The 25,892-nt window shown below is 38.5% G+C and overlaps 1 protein-coding gene across 1 annotated transcript; it reads right to left on the bottom strand.

Annotated features, from left to right (window-relative positions):
- Nucleotides 1–4,978: 4,978 nt before the first annotated feature.
- SMPDL3A (sphingomyelin phosphodiesterase acid like 3A) lies at nt 4,979–22,866 on the bottom strand. Its single transcript, XM_058566366.1, has 8 exons — nt 22,658–22,866; nt 16,564–16,777; nt 15,495–15,639; nt 10,947–11,043; nt 10,002–10,171; nt 9,367–9,547; nt 7,881–8,005; nt 4,979–5,636 (listed from the first exon to the last, which is right to left on the bottom strand). Exons 1-8 carry the CDS (start codon nt 22,767–22,769, stop codon nt 5,319–5,321), a joined length of 1,362 nt encoding a protein of 453 aa, XP_058422349.1. The 5' UTR covers nt 22,770–22,866; the 3' UTR covers nt 4,979–5,318.
- Between the last annotated feature and the right edge of the window lie 3,026 nt (nt 22,867–25,892).

Genomic DNA, 25,892 nt, shown 5'->3' on the forward strand with positions numbered 1-25,892 from the left:
TTAAAAAAAATAATATTGAAGAGAGAAAGAAACGAAGGAGTTTAGACTGGGAAAAGGAACAATGTGAGCAAAAGTGAAGAAATGGGTAATTGTATTTGTGTTTTGAAACTGACAGTCTCTTTTAATTAGAATATAGAGTGGTGAAGTGGGAGTCTGTGATGAGGCGGAACAAAGACCATAGAAACCAATAGGACCACATGGGTCCCTGGCCCTGTATGAAAAGCAGACCTCCAGGCCTACAAGGCAATGGTCAGGGGACATGGATAGCCATCTTTCTAAATCACCAATTTGGGGACACAGAACTTTCAAAAGGAAATGTTTTAGGTATAGAATAGAATGCAAAAGACCTGAATTTTTACAATAAAAGAGATAGAAGTTTTATACTGATTTTATTTTTTTAATTAAAGAACAGATACATATTATAGAAAGAAATTCATTTTATTAAAAAGTAGGGATGCTGAATCATGATAAAATTAAATGAGGATAATTTTATAAAACAGGAACTTCAGATATGTCTTGAAAAACCATAGTTATAAAATAGATATGATCCCTATCTTTTCATTATTTTTTTTAATGTTCCATCGAGTTGTTGCCTACATTATGCTTATGTACGTGATTGCTCCAAGGAGAGGAAACTCAAGTAGGGGATTCTGTAGCATCAGGAAAACCATTCTCTACCAAAAGAATAGATAGCTCATCAATAATTGAATTAATACTATTTTTCCTTCCCTTAAGTGTCCTCAAAACTTATCTAGAACGGTTTAGGCAGTAGCAAGAGGGAGGCAGGCAGATGATAAATTTCCATAAGTAAGTCATGTTTATTCCTAACAAATTTTAAATATTGTAGAAACCATCATAGTAATAGAGTCTGAGTTGGTTTGGCTTCTTTCTTAGGATACTAATTTGTTTTTAAAAAGAAACCCTATGTAATTAGTATTTGGGTGGTGAACATGATGTAATCTATGCAGAAATAGAAGTATAATGATGTACACCTGAAATTTATACAATGTTGTAAACCAATGTTACTGCAATAAACAAAAAATTTAAATAAATAAATAAATAAATAAAATAAAAAGAAACCCTAAAGTCCTTTAGAATAGCAAAATGTTTAACGAACTAGAGGACTTCTTGGATAGCCTGTATTAGCTGTAACACATAACAATACTTTTAATCTGTTGCTCTGCCCCCACCACACACACTCCACACCAGCCCTCTCCTCTTGTAGTAGTCCCGACTCCCTCATGATACCACCATCTACCAGTTTCTCCAGCCAAAAATCTAAGAGTCATCCTTTATTTCTCTCTGTACTTCATCTCTTACATCCATGCCATCAACAAATACTGTTCCTTCTACTTCCAAAATATATCCCCAAATGGGCTACTTCTCCCCACTGCCAACACCTCAGCCCATCTACAATCCCCTCTCACCTAGAATACTTCAAACCCTCCCAATGTCTCCATTCTTTCCTCTGAAAAATTATCCATAGAAGAGCCAAAATAATCAACTTTAAAGGCTACATCTCCATCTCCCCTTACAAAAAGTGAATACATAGTATCTAATAAATAAACAAATGTATAAAAAAAGAGCAAACATCAATATAGCCACTGACTGCATAAGGAAATAAAACTTTACCAACACATTTAAATCCCCCTATTTATCTCTCCCCAATCATCTTTGCCATTTACCAACCTCCAACATGACTGTATTTGACGTTTATTTTGCCAATACACCTTTTTGGTCTACTACATGTATCTCGAAGCAATATACACTGTTTATGCATTTTTAAAGTTTGATGTAAATGAGATTATATTGAGTGAAATAATGAGTGAAAAACACTCATTATTATGCTTGTGACATTTATGAATGTTAATTTCTCACTTCTATATAATATTCCACATTCTGAATAAACAAAATTTCATTTATCCATTCTCCCGTTGATGTAGTAGTTTCAGGTTTGTTAATGTTATTACAAACAATGCTGCCATAGATATTTTTATACTCCTACTGTATATTTTTGAGAGTTTACTCTTAGGTATACTCCTAGGTGCTAAGCAATAGAGAATTTCATTTTCAACTTTATGCTATAGAACTGACCCAATGTAAATATTTGTGGTGATTCAGTTCTTTTGGAAGATAAAAGTAGCTCCAATAGTTGGAGGGAGGTGAAGACTTTAGCCTTCTTACTCCCAACTTTGTTATCTGATAATATTGAAAAGGAAAGCAAGTCTCATAGATTTTAGTTAACAAGCAGGTCCGGAAACAGTCATATTACCTATAGTTTTAGCCCAGTGAAGTTCCAGCTTTTTCCTTTTGGCATAAAGCTCATTGCATAAAAGAGCCACTCCAGGCAGGTGTGACAATATCTGAGAGGCAAGATTCAGCTCACCTTCCAAGAGTCTAGATTTTCTCAGGGGTCTGGACACAAGATCAGATAGTGTCCTAGGACCAGTTACCACTAGGAGGACTGCTGAATTCACTAAGCAGATTCTTCTACTGCATTCATGCAAGATGAGAGATGCCTATTCAGTTTAGCCAACCCATTCATAATATGTGAGAATGTTACTATGATATAAGAAAATTTTTATATACTGAGGTGTATGGGGAAGCCATTCTGGTTTAAACCTGAAATTTTATTTGGGCCAAAAGACCTAACTTGCAGCTTGTTGAACACACACTGTACATCTGCTTTGATCATTATCCTAAGTAAATAATGTACTCTTTGAAGAGAAGAATTGATGCCTCTCTTCCCATGACACCAGCATTCTTTGAAGATAAGTCTCCCTTCCCATGACTCCAGGGTCATGATGGCCCACTGTGTACGTGCTAATCTGTAACAAAATATCTCCTGGAACCCTTGAAAGAATGTCCCCTTATCATGCTTGGTTTATGTCTCTTTGGAAATGGCATATAACTAGGCTGAAAATCACTCTTCCCTGGAGAGCTTTCTTCCTTGCAAAGGCTGCAGCTTCTGGGCTATAATCCTCAATTTGGCTCAAGTAAAACTCTCTCTCCCCTTTTCTTTTATAATAGAATGATTATTGATTATTTGCATCGACAACTACTATAAATGGAAAAAATTCACCCGAATAAATATTTCCTTGTATATGTAAGCAAGTTTGTTTCATCCCTAAATCTCTCTACCCACCAAAATCAGTGGCTCTTATTAAGGACTCTCTCCCATTCTCCTCACCTTTACTCCCCTTCCTTCCTATCAATATGTGGCTAAACAAAATGGGCTTCAAAGTAGCAATTTTAAAAATCTAAACTGGATGTAGTTTATAAATTTGCCAAAGCACTATCAATAAAAAGAGGCAAATCAAGACAAGCTTTACCATGCTCATACCAAAATTATTATATATTTGAAGATAATCTGAAATAAACCACAATAAATTATTCTAAAATGCTATGATTTAAGAATGGAAAAATTCATTTAACTACTGTTAACATCCCTAAATGTTACTGGAACTTTAAGATCATTTGTTTCTACTTTAAGGTAAAGGTAAACTGAATACAAAAAGGTAGCAATAAAAATTTTAAACTGTAGAATAATGTGGGAAGGACTCTAAGTGTTTACTGCACCAAATCCCCAAAGATGCAGGAATTTCTTCCACAATAATCCTAGAAGCCCAAGCTTATTCACTTCCAGTGCTGGGGCTCATTGTCTGAGTCAGCTCATGCCATCTTTGATTTTCACCATTTTAAAATTTTTCCTTAAATGATGCAATCTTGTTTTCTTAAAACTTCTGTCCACAAGTATAAAAATATATAAATACATGATGTAGTCATTTGACAATTTAAATATAATTGCAGGCAGAATGAATTCTAAATGATGTGATTATTTTATAACAATGAATTTTGCTTTATTTCAGCATCCTCACTTATAAAACATAATAATTTATTTTTTTAAATTAAAAATTTTAAAAATGTTTACCTAATGAATATTGACAGTTTCTTAGATATAATATTTTTATTTTGTAATATGCATATTCTCAGTCCTCTACAAATCAGGAAAATTTTGTTTCACTATGGTGAGATCTTACATCTGCAAGTCATTTTTTTACAGGAAGTCAAACCAGTCACAAGGCTAATGAGTCTATCCTCCTCGTTGACTGACCTAAGGTTGTTGATTGCATGTCTTCTCCAGCAAGCCCAAGTACTGGGGTGTACAATCTTCCCTTCCCCTAAATTTCTCTGCCTCTTCCTTTTCTCTTCTACTTTAATTCTCCCACCTAAACTGGAAGGAAACAACAGCTTGAGAGACCTGGTGAGAAGCAAGGAGCCCTGGGAGATCCCTAAAAACAATCCCGTGATATAAAAGCTCATTTTTATCCTCTCTTGGAATATTGTGACAAAGAAAACACTACCCCTGCATCCTAGCATATTTCTTTGAGAAATATTCATATCTTTCAATTCATTTCAGCAATTATTTACTAAGTGCCAGGCACTGGACTAGGACCTAAGCCTCGTGCTAGTACACTGCAGTTACAAACAGTACAACTTGTGACATTCTCTTCTTGAAAGTTTAGTGGTACTAAAGAGTACCGCTAACTTCACTCACAGAGTGAAGACAGCTAGGCAATACATGTCCCGTGATGTTTCATATGCTCAGAGATGGCCCTGATGAGACCTTGGTGTTTTCCCAAAATAGTGCCTGTAAATAGTGTTAACTTTAGTTTACATATGAGATTTAAACAGTTTGAACCTCAGTTTACACATGAGGTTTTAACAAGAGTGAATTAAAAGACTGAAAATTATCACATTAACAATAATTTAGGGGGCTGACCCCGTGGCCTAGTGGTTAAGTTTGGTGTGCTCCACTTTGGCAGCCCAGGTTTGGTTCCTGGGCACAGACCTACGCTACTCATCGGTGGCCATGCTGTGGTGGTGGCTCACGTGCATAATAGAGGAAGACTTGCATAGATGTTAGCTCAGGGCGAATCCTCCTCAGGAAAAAAATAATAATAACAATTCATCATACTTAGGAAGAAATCATTTGCTTTATTGTATAAATGACAATTTCAACAAGAGTATAAATTAGATATAATTATACAAACTGGAAGATAGGGTATTTACATCCAAACATCATTCTAGTAATGGGCAGTTTACATATATACAATATAATAAAAATTTTGAAGGTTAAAAATATAGATTTGGGTATCATAAAAATATAGATTTGGGTATCATAAAAACGAAAGCAAAGACAGGAGTAATTCTGCTTGCTCAATCAGTAACTCACAAAGATTTATGTAACAATTCCCACAAACCGATCTCAGAAACAGAGCAACGTCACGTTTTCTATGAACACAAACTGTGAAATACTATGGATTGTGCTTTATATAATATTGTTTGAGGCAATCTACATAGGAAACATGATCAAGATTCATAATTGCACAAATCTGAGAGGCCTTACATTTCCCATTGCAAATTACACTGCTGTCATAACTCACAAAGAAGTAATTGTAGTATTTTATAAACTGCTTACTGTCTGGAACTGCAAATTGTTTAGCTAATCCATACAAACTTTTTGGCTGCAAATCTTCAATGTCATAGGTCTGGGTCAGGATATACTCCAGCTGCCAGTTGGATTCTCCCTTTAGATTAGCATCTGTCAGGTTCAAATAATACTGCAACATATCCTATAGTTAAAAACAGTAACAAAACCTGGTTTATTCTTTGGCATAAAGTACTACACAGCAAGAGGAGTTCTTATTAGGTTTTATATGACACTCTTTTTTTTTTTTTTTGTGAGGAAGATCAGCCCTGAGCTAACATCCATGATAATCGTCCTCTTTTTGCTGAGGAAGACTGGCCCTGAGCTAACATCTATTGCCAATCCTCCTCCCTTTTTTTCCCCTTTTTCTCCCCAAAGTCCCAGTAGATAGTTGTACGTTATAGTTGTACATCCTGCTAGGTGCTGTATGTGGGACGCCGCCTCAGCATGGCCGGACAAGCAGTGGGTAGGTGCGCGACCGGGATCCGAACCCTGGCCGCCAGTAGCCCAGCGCACGCACTTAACTGCTAAGCCACGGGGCCAGCCCCTATATGACATTCTTAAAGTTGTAGTTATTAAAAAAAAGTGAGAATTCATTTTAAAGAAAAAGAGTCCTGATAGAAAATCTATATTACTTTTTTTCATTTTAAAAATACTGAGGGGCCGGTCTGGTGGTGTAGTGTAAGGTCACGTGCTCAGCTTTGGTGGCCCAGGGTTCACAGGTTCGGATCCTGGGCATGGACCTATGCACTTCTCATCAAGCCATACTATGGCGGCGTCCCATGTATAAAATAGAGGAAGATGGGCACAGATGTTGGCTCAGGGCCACTCTTCTTCAAGCAAAAGAGGAAGATTCGCAACAAATGTTAGCTCATGGCCAATCACCCCAGCAAAAAAAATACTGAAAGAACATAATAGAAAATAATCCAAACTATACAGAGACATGCACAAAATAAAAAGCCTTTGATTCACACACCTCAGAAGTAACCACTGCTAATAGTTATGTATAAATCAATGACGTGATGGAGGTGGCTTGCACCAGCTCACAAGAGCAGATTGTCAAATTTTCAGGAATCTTGCAAGTTAGTTGATATCACTTTGACAGCTTGAAATTGGCCATGATGGGAGTATTTATATCATGGAAATTGGCAAACATTACAAATCAAAGCACTTTTTCCTCCAGTGAACCAGTTGCTAAACATTTACCAGCACTCCCGTGTATGTGTGTTGTTCTAGATTGTATGTACAAAACAAATACAAATATTTAGAATATATATATATATATTTATTATCTTTTTGGCTTTTTCAAAAAATGAAGTCATGCTATACAAACTGTTTTGCATATTTAAAAATTATTTAGTGCTATATAAGGGACATCTTTCCATGTCAGTAAATATATACATACATACATACATACACACACATATATACACAGTATATACACGTGTGTATCCGAGGTTCAGATCCAAAAATAGGCAACTAATAGTTGTATAAAGGATTCTGTTGGACTAGTTTACAGTCAATTGTTTTATTTCCTTACTTAATCTAATGTTTAGGGATTAAATCAGATTTCCCCTGCCTTACCTCCTTTGCAAAAACATGCTCTAGGGAATAACAGAGCTACCTCCTATTAAATTTGTCTAGGGAAAAAATTGTAGTTACATTAATAAAGATTTTAATTGAGAAACTCTTTTCAAATTATTCTTATTGAAAGGGGCAGTACCCATAAGCTAACTTTCCAGCCTTTTGATGCTAAATTTATCTAAAGCATAGAGTCATGTACAAGCTCCAGAGAATTTTTGTCTCAAAGATAAACGTCCAACTAACTTTATTTTCTTCACAAATTTTTTTTGCCAACATTTATTGAGCGCTTACTATGAGCCAAGCATGCTTCTAAGTGCTTCACATATATTTGTTTGTGTAATCCTCACAGCAACTCAGTGAAGTCGGTAATATTTTAATCCCCGTTTTACAGAGGACTAGACTGGGACAGAAGAGTTAGGTACCACAGCTCATGAGAGGGTATGGTTTCAGAACCTACACTCTTCGTCACAGCTATGTTCTGGAGAAGAGTAATTAATAACAAATACGGCTTAGTGAAAAGTTTCAATATATACGCAAGTCCACCAATAAGGCACTTCCCAAGGAAACCTTCATCTAAATAAATGTGAAGTCCTTAGAAGGACAGAAATGGCCTCCCAAAGGCTGACCTCATAAACCCATAGTCAGAAAGTGCTGACATTCCAAATATAAAAAAGAAGAAAGACATTGTGAGATTTCAACATAAACTACAACTCACACAGCTGCACTGGAAACATTCAACTAAACTAATGAAAACTACAAAGACATGCATAAATGTGGGGTCAATTCTAAAATTGTGCCACCTTACCAATAATTTATAATCACGAGGATCATACTGAAATAGTCTGACACCAGGATTGTTGGTCTGTTTTTCTAAAACATTCTTCACTGGGGTAACAGCAGGAGCCACAAACAAAGAATTTACTGGACTTCCTGGAAAAACATGTGACATAAACATATATTTTTTAAAAATTGAGTTTAACTATATTAAAAATGTGAACAAGTCCCAAATTAAGAGATTAACAAACATAACAGCCAAATGATAAGTGATCTTTGATGGATTCTGATTTGAAACAACTGTAAAAAGACACTTTTGAGAAAATAGAGGAATTTTTATGATGGATTGGTATTAGATGATACCAAAGAATTACAGTTAATTTTGTTAAGTGAGTTAACAGTATTACGATCATGTAGGCTATGCATATATTTTAGCAAAGCATACAGAAGCATATAGGATTGAAACAGATCTGATGTTTGAGATTCACTTTCAAATACTTCAAAAAAAAGAATAAAAAAATTAAGTAAAGCAAATGTGGCAAAATTTTGATATTTGTTGAATATAAGTAATGGTACAAAGGGGTATGTTTTATCATTCTCTCTGCTTTTATATATATTTGAAAATTTTCAAAATAAAAAAAATCCAAGTTATTACAAATATGTACACACAAAAATACAAAACTAGTTTGTTCTGTACCTCTACCTAAAACAACAGTCCAATGATTACATAATAAGAATTTGATTAAAGTGTCACCATGTTTTACACATATCTATAATAGGACTAAATTTTGTTCTGATTTAAAAAGGTATCAAAGACTGGAAAATGGTCATTTTTATCAAGCTCACTCATTCTAGATGAAAGAGGTAAAGCATTTCAAAAATGTTCCCCAATTATTGAAAAAAATATATATTGATTTTTCTCCTGGCTGACTACTATAACATCAAAACTCTTATTTTGGTAGCTCTCAGTTTTCTGCCCTCATGCAGACTCAATCTTTAAAAATAGATAATCATTGTTCTGTTTCCTGCTAGAGCTTTTTCTATTTTTTTTTTCTTTTAATGTTAGGTAGATGACAATATCGATAAGCACTTGAAAGTAAGAGCTTAGTACATTTTATCTTAAAGCAATGGTAAATTGTGCTTTGCTCTTAAATTCTGAGAAGTAAAACAAGTCATCTCAGAAGCAACTTGAGTCTAGCAGGTAAACAACAAACAGTAATATTTCCTTAAAATTGAGGATCTCAAAGAAAATTTGAGTGAGCCGAGGATTTCAGAGGCTTTTGTGTAGACAGCAATCAAACGATGGTGGCCCTGTGGAGCTAATAGGAAGAAACTCAACTGCAGGCCTAAATATGATTTGGACACTAGCCATACAATCATGGAAGGTAATTCAGAAAAAGCTGGTGCTGTCAGGTTGATTTAATGAAACTCTTAATTTACTGGATCAGTAAAAATTACTGGATAGGCTTTGTTCTAGCATCTCAGATTGGGGAAATGTAAACAGAACATCATATTACCTTTTTTATCTGAAAGAATCATGATGCTATCTCTGTGAGTGTGTCCATAAAATTGTCCCACAATGACATTGCTGTATTTTCTAAAAATTTCTATCAATTTCTCATTATAGTATTCTCTCATTGCCGTGGTGCTCATTGAATAGGGCAGATACCCCACTGGGATATGTGCGATGATGTACACCTGGAGAAGGAAACGCAAGGAGGACTGATGAGAATCTTTTTGCACATTTATCATAACCAAATGACATTTAGATACCCAAGATTGAAAGTATATTAATTAAAAGTTAGAAAGCAAATACACCATCTCTCCTATTTATTACCAAGAAAAGATGAAATTATGAAACTATTCATATCTTTGTATTTGCACTTGTCTCATTTAAACTACACTGTTGAGGATATAAGGTAACTGTGGCTTTGGTCACAACTTTCTTTCTATCAACAAATGTCAATCACTCCTCAAAGCATTCAAAGCAAAAGAAAATAAAACAAAAACAGAGATAAATCATAAGGTGTTTCATGTGAAAACATCCTCAAATTGTAGTACATTTATTAATACTTGACCCTCCTCAAGTTTAATAAATACTCGAATTTATTCCCCTGTTGATCCCCTGATGATTTTAGACTACGGGATCTACCTTCTCCTTATTTTGCTGAGAGATCTTCAGTGTGCTTTCTAGCCATTCAAACTGATTTGCTGGGTCAGTCTTATTCAGGGTCATGATATTTGGGCCATAGTACAAGTTAGTGTTTAGACTGATGATCCTAAGGTTCAGATTAGTTGAAACTTTCTGTGAATAAAAGCCACCTATAAAAACAAATTTAAAACACATTTTAGAAAAACACACACACAGATATGCAAGCACTGTGAAAGCAAATTCTTAATTAAGGTTTACATGCCAGTCAGGAAGGTGATGCTTACTTCTCATTGTTTAGTTTGCACATACATAGGCTGTCATTAGATGAGACTCAGATTTAACAAACACTTATTGAAAACCTACTATGTGCCCGGTCCAATGCTGGCACTTCCACATATTGAGGTAACAATAGTTGTATCCAATATTCAGATGAAAAGATAATTAAACGTTTGGGCACTAGGCAATGAGGTATTGAATTCTGTAAAAGAAAGATTAATACATCAATTCCTACTTTTGTATCTTTGGGGAGTCAAGATGAGAGATATCGTGAAATATGAAATCCAAAGAATGGGAACACACATCGATCCTTCCAGAGACTACTGAGGAAGAAATGGCAGATAAACTAGAGCTGCCACACTCTCAGTGGAAACGAGGCTTTAAGGCATAACCTCATTCACACCTGTGTTGAAAGAATGTTCGCCCGAGGGTCTGTTGCAATAGTACCTACAGAGCTGGCCACTGAGGTCGTGGCACAGTTTTCCTTGCCCTGGGCCCACTCACCATCCGTGCCTCTCCTTGGTTTTCAAACATGACTTATGGCCTCTAGAAAAACTGGGTACAGAGGCTCTCTGGAATTGGCACATCCAAGCAAACATTAAAGATCTAAGTCTAAACACCATGAATAAAAACAGAGACAAAATAAGGATGACTAAATCTTTTGCTTACCTTTCCTTAACGTGTAAATAGATTCTTCATCCAGCCAGGGTTTCCAGAGGTTTGCTACTGCATTGTACACCTTGCTGGTGACTACAGGCAGTTGATCCTGGCCACAAACAATATAATCCACCATTGAAACTCTAAAGATACATGGATTAATTAAATTAAACATTACTTGAGCGCTTACTACTATCTTACGCATCCAGAGATGCAAGGATGAATACTAGATAGATTTAATCTTCAAGAAATTCATAACTCAGCTGGGGAGACAGGGGACAAAACGTAATCAATCACTTATAAGCCAATGTGCTAGGTACCACCAGAGAGTTTCTAGGTGTGCAGAAGCAAGAACAATCACGTCTGGCCCAGAGAGTCAGGGGGGAGAGCAAAGAGAGCATTTGAAGCAGATGTTGAATAACGATTTCATCAAGTTGACGAGAAAGGGCATCAAAGCAAAAACTATGGCCCAGACACCAACACAGCGCCACATACAGAGAAAAGCACTTGTTTTAGTGTGGCTGGGGTATAGGATGCATGTGGAGTATGCTCAATAAGAGACACTGAAGGCAGTTTGACCCTAAACATGCAGGGCCCAGTGTAGCATGCCGAGGGAATGGAGAAAATGTCACGATTTTAGAATTAAACAAAGTTCTCTGAAATGTTAACACTAGTATAAAGCTTCTTAACTTCTTGAATGAAGATTGACAGCCACATGCTTTTGATTTGAAGAAGTCTCCTTATGTCAGCCTAAATTGTAACAACTTGTTTCAATTTTTTAACAGTATGTTAGATGTATAAAACATTATTTTTATTATCATAAAGTATCTTTTTATCATCCTATTTTATCATATTATAATAAACTATAGTGACATAAGCTCTAGGGAAGAAAAAAGAGCAAAACTTTAAGAAAGTAGATACTGAATAAAAACACAAACCATTTGTGAAATTGAGTAATTTTTCCTATTTTTTGTTTTAAAAGACTATATTTAAAAACTGAAGCCATCTTCCTCTCTCTCCTCATTTCCTTCTGTATATTGGTGATATAGACCTATTTCTTAAAGCAGTGTCCCTGTAAGTATTAATTAAAATGCTTATTTTTCAAGATGACACCCAAGTCACATTAGTTCCTAATATATATGCCCAATACATGATGAAAATATACACACATTCAGGGCAGTAACCAAATGACTTGTTTTGACTGGAACTAATTATCCAAAGTATATTTTCAGTTTATGTCAGAGATCAGAGTCATCTGTCTGAAAATTACACAATGGTTTAGGCCAATCTAGATTCTGATTAAAAATTGTACTCATCATCAACATCATCACCATCATCATCAAAAAAACCTAAGTCTTAGCCATTTATTTACTTTGGGATGGACGCCAAGATACTGGTATGGTGATATAGAATCTTAAAATTATATAAAAATCACTCTAGATTGTTCTCTCTATTTCAAACATGAGAAATATGAGCAGCAGAGAAGTTAGGTGATTTATCCGGCGACAGCTGGTCAATCCCAGAGCTGGGTGTAAATCCCAGGTCTTTCCACCATCATCCTTATGTCCAATTATCTACCGCACCATGCTATCATCTCAATCCCTTTTGGCAGTGACATGACCACTGCCGAGAAATGAGGTACAATGGGAAGTGAGCACCCAGAAGTTTGGTGGCACCAGCCTTGCCAGTGTAGGAGGAAAGGAGGACCCTGGCCCAGAGTGCTTCCTCAGGTGGCAACTGGCGGCATTCCTGGGCTGCCACACGAATATCTACTTCTGATGTAATGGGTGGGGACGTGTGTCTATATATGTGTTCATGTAGCTATGTTTAGGTACATGTTTATGGGGTTTTAATGGAGAAATAACACTTGTCAAATTTATGTGTTACTAATATTCACCAGCATTCAATCTCAGATATCAGTCTCTAGGAGAATTTGTTGTCGGGCTTTCATGTTACATTTGACATTCCTGAAACTGCAGTGGAATGATGGCAGTGGAATAATAGAAAAAAGATTTTCAGATATCAAGTCATAAGCTAGAAGGAGAAAAAAATTAACTGTTTAAGGTATACAGGCTGCCCAATTCACCCCAGCTCTACTTATAAAAGGATATGTTAGAAGTTGGATAGTATCTATACATTTCAATTATTATAAGATTTGACTTCACAAAAAGAAGACAGAGATAAAAGCAATATGGAACCAATCCTTAAAGGAGTGAGAAAGAATGTACCCCACGTCATTGCTTAATGTGATAATAACCACCACACCATTCACTGAGGGTTCATTATGTGCCAGGTGGGAAGCTATGCCCTTTTCATATAGTATCACTAATTCTCACAAAAACTTTGCAAGGTAGGTATTATTGCTCCTATTTACAAATAAGTGACCTATGGATCAGGGACATTAGGTGAATCGTCCAAGTTGGTCAAGCTATTAGAAGCAAAGAAGGATAAGGTTTTAAATGCTAGTGAATATGACTCTAAACCAAACATGTGTTCCACTATACCGGTCTGCCTGTTACCTAAAGCATATAAAAACAATATGTGTAACTTCCGGCTCCTAGAGATTGTTCATCCCTAAGCCTCTGCACTGTGGGGTCTAACATGTCAACAGTAACAAAAGTTGACTACTGGTTGAGAGGCCACCTTACAAAGACTCACATATTGTTCATCTCAAGACTGGAGGCCAGTGCCAGGAAGTCACTTGAAACTTAAGCTCATCTGAGAGTAGAACTTTTCAAAATCACTGTATTCTGTGATTTTTTTAAAAAAGTTAGACTAAGTAATATAATCAAACTAACTAATATAATCAAAACTCTCATTAAGCATCCTTTTGACATGTGATGGAAAAGATATTCTAAGCAAAAAGAAAAATGCAGACAAAGAGAGCCATGAAAGTAAATATTATGTTCAGGACACGTTGAGTATATTAGTCTGTCAAGAGCAAAGGTTGTGTGAAGGGTGTTGGTCTACTTGAACACAAAAGTTCCAGGATGTGAGCTCTGTCACTGAGTGATTATGAGACTTGAACAAGCAACTTAACATTTCTGCGCCTCAGTTTTCTCATCTATAAAATAAAGAGTTGATCTAGACCAGGGGTCAGCACACTTTTTTATAAAGGGCCAAATAATAAATATTTTAGGCTTATGGGCCGTATGGTCTCTGTCACAAGTATTCTACTCTGTCATTATAGTGCAAAAGTAGCCACAGGCAATACAGAAAGAATAGTCATGACTGTGTTCCAATAAAACTTTATTTACAAAAACAAGTGTCAGGCCAAATTTGAACCACAGGTTATAGATTGCCAAGCCCTGGACTAAACAACAATCTCTGAGATCTCTTGAATCTATACAAATCAAAGATTCTATACCACTATAACAGGACCCTCTAACCAGGGTTGGTATCCAGCCATTATGCACAGGCCGCTTAATAAATGGTCGCTCTGAGAGGTTGAAGCCCAGGCTGTATCAGGCATTAAATATTCTGCACACAGTCTCTGGCTTGAATCACATTTTTTTTTTTTTTTTTTTTTGCAGAGGAAGATTCACCCTGAGCTAACATCTATTGCCAATCTTCCTCTTTTTTTGCTTTAGGAAGATTAGCCCTGAGCTAACATCTGTGCCAATCTTCCACTGTTTTATATGTGGCCACCAAAGCATGGCTGACAAGTAGTGTAGGTTTGTGCCCAGGATCCAAACCTGCAAATCCAGGCCGCCAAAGCAGAGCACACCAAAATTAACCAGTATGCCACAGGGTTGGCCCCAACCTTGAATCACATCTTAATTAGGTAAACTAGACTTGAACATGAATCTCCCTCATTGGTTCTTATGATAGTTTGCAATGTTTCTGTTTTTAATCACAATCTAGCTTAGATCAGCATGTGGGGAGCTTTGTATGCCTAAATAAAATTCTGAAAAAATGTAAACATTAGTCAACATTAACCTTTCTTTTTGTTTTTGTTTTTGGTTTGGTTTCTGGTGAGGAAAATTAGCCCTGAGCTAATATCTGTTGCCAATCCTCCTCTTTTTGCTGAGGAAGATTGGCCCTGAGCTAACATCTGTGTCCATCTTCCTCTATTTTATATGGGATGCCGCCACAGCATGGCTTGACAAGTGGTACATAGGTCTGCACCTGGGATCCGAAACTGCAAAGCCCGGATCGCCAAAGTGGAGCGTGCGAACTTAAACACTATGCCACCCGGTCGGCCCCGACATTAACCTTTCTTGCTAACCTTATCTTAGAAATGCAAATGAACAACAAAATTATTCAAAAGAAAGGAGAAACTGAGGAAGATTATAAAGAAAAATAAGAATTAATAATCCACAAACTAGGAATTTGCTTCCAAAACCTCACTATGGACATAACTTTTTAAGAATTATTAACAGTCACTTTAAAGTCCCCAAAGCACTTGTCTTGCCTTTCTCAATAGTTAGCACTAAGAGCACACTCTACCTCCACGAGCCCCACTCCCATGCCCTACCATCGGCTAGTTATTGTCATAATTTTGGCACTACTGATGGGAAAATTGCTATAGGCACTTCTGGAAGTTGAAGTCAAATTTACCTGTGGCCAATAGTCATGATTACCCAGTGCAGGGAAAACCTGGAGATTTGGAAAGAGATTCTGGATGGTGGTTGTCATATTAGCAATCACATTTATGACTATGTCTGTTGAGAGTTCATACACCGGAACATGAGGAGGGCTATCCCTGAAAAGGAGACAGAATCATGGGGAACAAAGTCAGTTTCTATAAAAAGTCACTAGACTTACATGTGATCCCTTGCTGTACTATCATTGCAGACTTCTACAACAAAACTTCTACAAAACAACAGATGATAGTTAAAAGAGTTGAGAAACTACTCCTCATTTCCCTTTCTCCCACAGAGAATCCTATAAAAAAGAAAATTTGTGTAATACAAATGATAAACTGGAAATCTCAGCCTATTTCACTGCCTGACTGAAGATTTACAAAAGGCAAAAAATTTTGGTAATTAAAAGCACAGAGTCCAGAGCAAAAACGCCTGGATTCAAGTCCCAGCTTTGCAACTTACTAGCTGGGTACACTTGGGCAAGTTACTTAGATTCTCGTGCCTTCATTTCCTCATCTGTAAAATGAGAATAATAGTAATAATAATAATAATAATGTCCAAATGAGTTACAATGTATAAATCAATTAAAATAGCGTCATGGTCATTACTGCAGGTAGTGGAGATATAGGCCTTTTCAATCCGTCATGATGGATGGAATTAGTTAATTATACCACCAGAAGATGATGTTTACAAAATTGCTATCACAGGTTAACTCCCATTATTGCCTTCCGTTTTTGATTATTTAATCAAGGCCTATTATCACATTAATAAACATCTCAAGAGACTGGTACAAGTGTGCTGTTTATGGATTCATCTCTTAGTTAACATTGACATACCTCTAGAGTCTGTTTTCTAAAAAATAAAAATACCAGGACTTCTAAAATTTTTTATCCCTAATAATGTTGATTAATTTGACCTAGTACTTTTTAAACCCAAATAACTCTTAAAACAACTAATCTTCTTATGGCATTCAGCATTCTAATGAAGCTTAGGACACTGTAGATAAATACTGAGTAACTAACGGTGTTTATATAATCACTTACCCCGTCCATATCATGAAAGATGATTCTTGTCCTGAATTTTTAATAAAATCAAATGCTGACAAAATAAGGTGATAAGGAGAATCACACAGAACATCTCCAAAAGGGCCAGGATTGGAGGCGTTTGCGCCTTTGGAGGAAGCACACACTTTCGTGTGGTCATCTGTGATGTGGTAAGTAGGATCTAAGTGTAAGTCAGTCACATGCCAAAACTGTCCTGTTGATCAGAAAAGAAATGGTGTTAAATCTCCTTCTCTTTTGGCATTCCCAAAAAATATTTACAGTAATACTGGAGACACTTGCTCCTCCCTGTGATGGAGGAAGCCTTAGCAATTTAAATGTTCACATGCCCTGAAGTTAAATATAGTTCTTCCCTGTGAGAAGATGAGGATTCCAAGGACAGTAGGAAGAATTTACAAGAATTTACTATTTATATGTGTCTGATGTAAATACCGTATATGTGTCTGATATAAATACCATAATACATTAAACAGAATTGATGAGTTCAATGATAGCACGACTACCCAACAAAGACTATATAACAAACATAAGTTGCATAAAGAAAGATATGGAGACATCCTTCTGGGAGATGAATAATAATATCATATTTTGCCTTAATAACATGTCTCCCTCCTTGCAGAATTTAAGCTTTTAGAATTTATTTACATTCTTCTTGTAGAAAAACTGATGTAGAAATTATGATGTGGCTTGTTAGGGTTTCATAATGAATAGCTTGCAGAACCAGGAACTAAATCTCACTCCTGATTTCTTGTAAAACCTTGCCTCTCAACATTAATGGAAAAAGAATATAAATCTTCGATACTAAAGATAGGAATTGCCAGAGGCTCTTAAAAGCCATTTAATAGAGGAACATCTTCTATCATACACTTGTATAAAATGTTAATAATATTAAGGGAAGCATTTGTTAAAGAGGATGCTTCCACTGGGTTTTCAGGACAAAGCCCAGAACCCATTTGATAGCATCCCTGCTTGTAAATCATCTTGAGAAAGATTCTTTCATTGAAAGAATACTAGTACTAATAATCATAGTAGTATCTCTCCTTATTAAGTACCTACTAGGTGCCAGGCACTGTGATAAGCAATTTAAATATACTATGTCATTTCATTCTCAAAACTACTCTGTTGAAGCAGGAATCATTATTCTCACTTTAGACTTGAGAAACTAATGCTGCATCAATTAGGACATTTGCTCTAGTATACACAGCTAATAAATGACAGAGTCAAAATCTGAACCCCATTTTGAAAGGCTGTCAAATTTGCTTATACATAATTTACATAGATTTTCAATGATTTTGCTGCTTCTCATATGCAATTAATAAATTGTTTTAATATTGAGGCTTTTTCACACTTTGAATTTTGAGTTCACTCTGATTATGACTAATTTACATCAGAAACATATCAGAAAGTGACACAGCAGCATGTACTACACCAGAAGCATGGGGCAAACAAGTAGAATGCAAACTTTTATCCATAGAAAGGTGATAAAAACTAAGTATGTTATGTGAGAAAAACTTGAGTAAAACCCAAAGCTGGGATAATAAAGTGAAAAATTGAAAACAGTTAATTTGTTAAGGTAGAAAAGGTAAGTTATATTTGAGTTGTTGTGATAATTTTATAACACATTTCAGTTCACAGCTAAGAAGTCGCAGACAAAAGATCCAGAAGAAAGTATGTTACCTCGGCCCCTGGCCCCTAAGTCATTAACCACAACCCTGCTCAGAAAAAGCCTAACACGTTCTCTTTAGTTTACAGGAAACCACAATGAGAGGAAAGAGGAGATGGCTGACATATATAGTCAAAACCAGTTAAAACTGGGTGAAGGCAACATGGCAATCTGACTTGACCTGACCTAGATCCCACAGCTGATTATACGCTCATTGTAATGCATTGCCACACTACATAACACAGCCACCAGCGCCATGACAGTTTACAATTGCCATGGCAACAGCAGGATATGACTAAACAAGGAAAGAAAAGAGGTGGCACCCTTGTTCTCCAAAAAGCTTGCCCTGTTCCGCGAATATGATGAATATTCTATTATTTTATTCCCTTCATTATCTTGACACATTATAGCTGCTTACTCGCCCCAAGAGCTGAGAAGTTGATTTGTGAACATAGTTCCCACTTCTCCATTCTTCGGACATTGAATAAAAGCTTGTGCCACTGAACACTCAGCTCCGCTTTCATTTCAAACCTGCGACACCGAACAGAAAAGAACCCTCTGGGGAAGGGACGGATTGTGGGTTTGAGGCCCACCTGTGAGCCCCTCCTTGGAGCTCCTCCAAATGTGGCTTGGAGTTCCACCAGAGTAAGGCGAAATTGACAACAAGTAGATATGAAATAGTCTTTATGGTCCATTACTTGGTATTCAGTCCCCATTTGGAAACATTTGCCAAGAGTAATTTATTTTATTCCATAATGTAGAAAACACTCCAACTTTTATTTCCAGCTTAGACATTCTATATTCAGCACATAAAGTGGAGTTGGCAAATAGCTCAGAATCATCCTGGAGGCTGCCCTTCCTTGGGGTATAAATCTATATATAGTACATCTCATTTTTATGTAAACATGTATTTTATTATTTGTAGAATGTTAAGGTGTAGTAAGCTGCACACAGAACTGTATAGTGTTACGCTTAAGGGTGAGGACTCCAGAGTCAGACTGTCTGACTTCGAATCCAAACTCCACTTGCTAATCTAGCTATGCGATCTTGGCTTGTTTCATCCGTAAAATCTGAATAATATTGGTGCCTACTGCGTGAGAGTTAAGTGGCTTCGTAGAAGTAAAGCTCTCAGGAGGTGCCTGGCAGCTAGTAAGCCCGATGTTAGTTGTGCTGTTATTATTTTGTAAACCCAAGCTTGAATTTGAGATTGAACTTCCTCATTTCCAAGTAGTAGTTAAAACTTATCGAGTTTATAAGTTTATTAGAAAATATATTCATATTGTTTTTTATGCTTTACCTGTATTAACTCATCATTATTTCCATTTGACAGATCCAGAGCTGCTGCACACAGAACTTAAGCTCAAATCACATACACCAGACTCAACAGAGCCAATAAGGATTCAGGAAATCTGACTCTAGAATTCATGCTGCTCTTTAACCACTGCACACACAGCCTCTCTGTGTGTGCTCACATTTAAATGGCCTTCCGTCTCACTTGCCTCATGTAAAATAGATAATGACAACACCTACCTGAGATACTGTGACAATTAAGGGACATGAGACTGTAAATATATTAAATTTTTGTAAACCCAAACTGGAAAGACACTAAGGACACTCCCTCTGATGTAATCTAGTACCTAGATTTATATATCCCCAGCATCTAGAATATGTCTGACCTGTAGTAGGCCCTAAACAAACATTCTTTAAGTAGGCGTAGGCAGATTTCAGGATTTCCTCAAGATCACAAGCCAACTCAGCTAAACTGGGACCAGTCACTCCAGACTCACAGCCTAGTGCTCTTTCCACTAAATTGCATTGCCAGATGGATAAGTGAAGGGTAATTATTTAAATGCACCAAAGAGTGTCTTTAAATAGAAGTCAAGAACAGAGCTCTGACAGGTTCTTAACCTGGAATTTACAAATAATGAACCTCTGGAGGTCTCACCTCCACTTCTAATGAAATTGTATACAAAATGCTGTGTGTGTGTGTGTGTGTGTGTGTGTGTGTCTAAGGCCATGGACCTGGTCTGAGGCAGAGCCCACACCCCAATCCAGATTCTCTGGTTTGAAGTTCAAAGTTTTATTCACTACCCCACAATTACTTTCTTGTTCTACAGAAAATCTTTTTTTTTTTTGCTGGGAAAAATTTGGTCTGAGCTAACATCTGTCGCCAATCTTCCTCTCTTCTTTTTTTTTTCTCCCCAAAGCCCCAGTACATAGTTGTATATTTCAGTTGTGACTCCTTCTAGGTCTTCTGTGGGAGCCGCTGCCACAGCATGGCTACTGACAGACATGGCTACAGACAGTGCTGTGGTTCCGCACCCAGGAACCAAACCCAGTCCGCTGAAGCGGAGTATGCCGAACTTTAACCACTAGGCCATCAGGGCTGGCTCTACAGACTTATCTTTAAAAAGATTTCCACAAAGATATGTGTGTATGTGGGTGTACTGTCAACATATCTAGATAAGTGCTCAAAATTATACCCCAAAGAATCTTATAATTATCTAAAAAAAGTTATAATTTATCCTTAAGAACCTGGTAAGCCATAATTCAGATTTTTGGACACATGGTGTTGTTTAAAATAGGTTCTTTTGTTTATTTGTTTATAACGTCACTTCCCACCACAGACTCCAGCAGGTCCTGACCTACTACTAAATCTAAAGAGTCGTCGCCGAAAACACCCGGGTGAAGTGTCGCTGGGCTGATGTCCTCTGACCACAGGGACTTGACAGAACGGGAAGCCCGAGACTGGGAATCTGCACACAGACACACGCACGCGTACACACACACACACACACATACACACATACAACAAGTAGGCAGAGGCTGGTCACCGCATTGTAAAGGAAATCCAAGCCTTTTGGGATGGGGGTCAGGGGGAGAGAAGAGGTCACATCAAGTGGAAAACATGTAAACTAATGTATCCAATGTGAAAGTGCTGAGTCAATGCTTCAGCAGGTCTTTGAACCCAGGTTACCCCCATCCCTTCCTCTTCCCTAGTGACACAACCTCGGAGCTTCCCCACCAAAACAGGGAGGTGTGAAGCAGAGCTTTACCAGACACCAGAATGTTGTCATTGAGGCCTTCAGCAATCAGATTCCTAAAACCAACCTAAAAGGTGAATTTGCTATTGGCTGGTCTTGTGCAACCTGGGACATTTTATCTCAAAATCCTAAACCGCCACATAATTAGAGAAATGCAACTTCAGCTTGAATAAAAGCAGAAACCAGAATAGTAAGTATTTGGGGGCAATTTGTTGTTACGACCTACAGTTGGGAAACCAGCTTTACAGTTCTTGCTTTCAACTGCCTGACAGCTGAGTCACGAGGACTTGGCTCTGGGACAAGAGGAGGCGTTTCTCCCAGATCATTTCCGAAGTCGTGTGAGAGAGCAAGAGCCACAGAGAAGAGAGGAGGTTTTAGCATCAAGCACTGCCCCGAGTTTCAGAGACAGCTATGCCCAAAACACAAACAGAACTCCACCGATCTAATGTTTCTCTCTCTAAATAAAGAGCAATTATTTTTAAAGAGAGTCGGGGAGGTGGGAGTACCTTGATCTTTGAAACTGAAGGCTCAGATGGCATTGTAAAATCTCATCCAACATCTATCGGTTCTGGACCAGTGGTTCTCAAACTCTAGCATCTATCAGAATCACCTGCAGGATTTATTAAAACAGAGTGTTGAGCCCGAGTTCTGGGAGTTAGATTCCGTAGGTCTGCGGTGGGGCTGAAAACTTGCATTTCTAACAAGTTGACGCTGGTCCCGACCACACGTTGAGAACCTTCCTCTAACAGGCACTGTGTTAAATGTTGGGAATGAATAAAAGTTGGTCCCGCCCGCAGGGAGCCTAGTGACATCCAGGTACAGAGAAATGAAGCCCCCTGAGTTCTAACGCAGACTAAGGGGCGGGGAGCGCGGAGACTGACTATACTCTGACAGGAGTGGCAGGAAAGGGCCGCCAAACTCAGTAAGCAGGACAGAAGGTACTGAGTCCCACTGAAATTTACACCCCCGAGCTGAAGCGGGAACTCCGCAGCTCCCCCAGTCACTCTGGGCAGATTCTGGGGCCCCCGAGAACGCAGGACGTCTAACTCGCAGCAGCTTTTCTCCCTGAAACACGCAGCGTTTCCTTCCTTCCCCAAGGAGCAACACACCCGGAGACACAAAGTGTACACAACCGCACGAGGCGGAATCCGGGCGCCGCGCCCCCTTGGAGCGCCCCCAGCGGCGCGGGGACTTCTCCCCGCGGAGCCCCGGGCTCCCGGCGGTGGCCTTGGCGCGCCCGTGCCCCCGTCGCCCCCTCCCCGCGCCCGGCGCGTCCAGGACCCAGCGCACTTTTGCTGACTTTGCGCGGGCGCCTCCGCCCGGCGCTCTCGGGCAGCTCCCGAGAGGGAAAGGGTCGCGGGCGACTCACCCAGCGCCGGAGCGGGACTGCGGCCGCCCGCGGGGGCCAGGGGCAGCCCGAGGCCGGGGCGGCCGTGCCAGGCGGCCAGCAGGCAGCAGACGAGCGCGCGCAGCAGCGCCATCGCGGGTGGCGGCCACGGGCCGGGGAGACTGGAGTCGTCCTGTGGTTCCACTCGGACCGTCAAGCCCGGGGGTAGGGAGGAGGCAGACGAGGGATGCGGTGTACACGCCCAGCGGTCACGTGCGAGGGCAAACTCCGCAGCGAGTAGGTTACCCACCTTCAGCAGCTAGCGATTACCTGTCATTTGCTCCTTAGCGACAGTGACTGGCCTGGGAAGGAACGTGCTTGGGCCAACCCCAAGCATATCATCTTCCCTAAATGCCTGGCCCTAAACAAATGTGGCTCTCCGCAGAAGTGACGCAGAGAACCTTGAAGTGTCTTGATTTGGACGAGGTCAGCGGAAGTTTTGGATGGCAGAGTGGATCTCAAAATGTGGGTCCCTGGGCCGGCAGTGTCGACACTACCTGGGAAGTCTGGGTAGAAAGGAAAATTCCCAGGCCCCACTTCAGGCCTGTTGAATCACAGACTCTGCGGGGTGAAGCCCAGTAATTTGTGTTTTTATAAGCCCTCCAGGTGATACAAAGTGATGGCGATGTTTGAGAACCACTGCTCAAAGACGCTAGGATTTAGTTTTTTGTTTGGGTTTTTTTCCCCAGCTAAGTTAGAACAATGTCTCTGTGCATTCCAGAGATGTATGAAAATCATATATAGACCCGGTTGATTTCACTCTTCCAAAGAATTTCTGATGATACAAAGTCTGACAAAGGAACCAAGATCCCCAAACTTCCTTGGGTTCTGTGTTCCTTCTATTACCATTTACGAGGATGCTGCCCTTTTAAGATAAATAAGCATATAGTTTAAATTTGTGGGGCGTGGATTCCTCTGGAGAAGAAAATACCCTCCAGAATGACTAACCTCATAAAAGATGTTGTAAAGTGAATTTGTTTCCCATCAGAGAAAACCTTATGTTGTATCTCGTCCAATTGAGTGGGAAAGTGTCTCATGAAAGGGGCTTTGAAATGGGAATCAAAGTGCCTCCATTTTCTGTGTCATGTCCTGCCAGGGTGGCCAAGCACTGCCTCAGCTTTAGGATGATTCAAAAGCCTTTGGAGAGCTGAAGTGCTTTCCAGTCTGGAAAAAGTGGTCCTTGGAGTTTCTCAGTCCACAACCTCAAGAGTAGGGGAAAAAACGCAGCAGGAAAAAATGTGGTAAATAAGAGAGAACAATTTTAAGAACAACAAAATAACTTGTATGTTTCTAGCCCAAATGTTCTGAAAGATAGCAAAAGGATTTAAAAAATTGTAAAGTAGCAATTTTTCACTCTTTTTCCCCCAATTTCCAATAAGCTTTACTGAAAGTAAAGTAGTTGTGAAATAATTCTTCAGGAAGTAAGCATGAAATATGGCATACATTTTTTGAAACCTAAGAAATGCTTGCAATTCTAAAAGGACAATAGGTTGAAATTAATGGGTGGAAACACCATCCTCCCTTCCACTCCCTTTGCTTTCTTTTGTTTTCCTTTATGCACACTCTCTGAGACACAGAAAGCTACAGTGGCTCAACACCTCTGGGTGTACTCCTCAACCCTGGGTATGTATCTGTAGGTCCCGGTGTTCGGGGTGTAGTATAATTTGTTGTAAGGGTGTATATCTGGGTGAGAGAGAGCACGGGTGCCAGCGTGGAAACTGCTGCTTGCGCATTGTCAGGAATGCACGATTGGATTTCTCAACACAGCCCTTAGCATAGTTTGTGACTTTGAGATCTTGGAATTTCAGGGATGTTCTTGGTTGATCAAATTGCGTTTGATGATTGGGCTTGGTAAATTTTTTCCTTTTCTGATAACTACGCTAAAAAATGAAACAAAAAGGGCAAACCAGAAAAGTTAGTACATTGGCAGATTACTGTATGAGACAGAATATGGCTTGAAGAAAAATGATTCGCAACTACCCTGCAAACATTTAGGAAGCAAAAATATCTGTTAATGATCTTCCCAGAAAAAAATGCATCTGATCCACCACTGCCACTCTTGAACTTTTAGCCCAGTGTAACTTTGTTTCCCATTTTAGGCCACCCCAAAACCTTTCCATTCTTCGCTCTGTGAGATAGTTGTTATGGAAATTAATGCCAACACGATGTTATTTGGCCAATGTATAGTGAGCTGAAGATGCATCCCCGTCCTTGCCCCTGTATCTTTAAGAATAGAGAGAGCAGAATCCCAGCTTCTAGTAGAGCATAGGCTGAAATCACCAAGAGAGACAGTCTTCCACAGAAAACAGAGATGAGGGCTGTCAGAGCAATGGAAGCAAAAACCAGCTCAATGTTCTGTTTCATGCTTAAAGATAAACGTTGACTCCGTAGTTTTAGGAATGGTAACCTTAGCTGGACAATCTTATCTTGACATTCAGTAATAACTGTACATTCACATGTTAAATCCTATAACTGCACTTTAGACTTTTCTACTCTTCGTTATAGTAATTAGAGTAATACAATAGTCAGGTATCATGGTGAACTGTGTAAGTTAAAGGAAATTCTCTCATACTTAGATCTGTAAGTTAATTGGAACTTCAGTTAACTTATAGAAACTTACTGAAAACACTGGGTTGATTAAAAATGAATATTGCATATTTGTCCTAAAAAGTATTTACCCTTTCCCCATGTCCCCCCATCCCCCAGAGAGGCTAACAGAGGGAAGATTTCCTAAGGAATGATCAGAAAAAATGAAATCTTACATTTTTGTTTCAGAAGAAAATTTAGCAGAAATATTAATTTTTGAGAAGAAATAAAGGGGAAAATTGCAAGGTTTGCAGTTCTTGGTATTATTCACTAGTCAGGAGAACTTGCACATGTAAATCTGATCTTCAGTGTTCTCATCGGTAAAGTAAGCATAATCATACCTGCCTTACCTGCTTCACATTACGAGTTTGAGAAAATGTATGAAAAGCATTTTGAAAATGATGAAATACAAAATAACACTTGTTTATACTTTACAAAGGCAAACTCTAGCCAGTTACTAACAGATGTTTACCTTTGTTTGCTCAGCTCAGTTCCAACACACACCCAAAGAAGGAATTCGAATGCCTTTAAGCACACTCTTTGCACACTCCGTTTTAGCACTCTTACTGACTTGGTTCAGCTCAATGTACTTGTCTAGAGACACATCTTCATAGTCCAAGATAAAACTCAC

This window comes from Diceros bicornis, chromosome 23 (genome assembly GCF_020826845.1).
Source record: "Diceros bicornis minor isolate mBicDic1 chromosome 23, mDicBic1.mat.cur, whole genome shotgun sequence".
In the NCBI taxonomy this organism is placed as follows: Eukaryota; Metazoa; Chordata; class Mammalia; order Perissodactyla; family Rhinocerotidae; genus Diceros; species Diceros bicornis.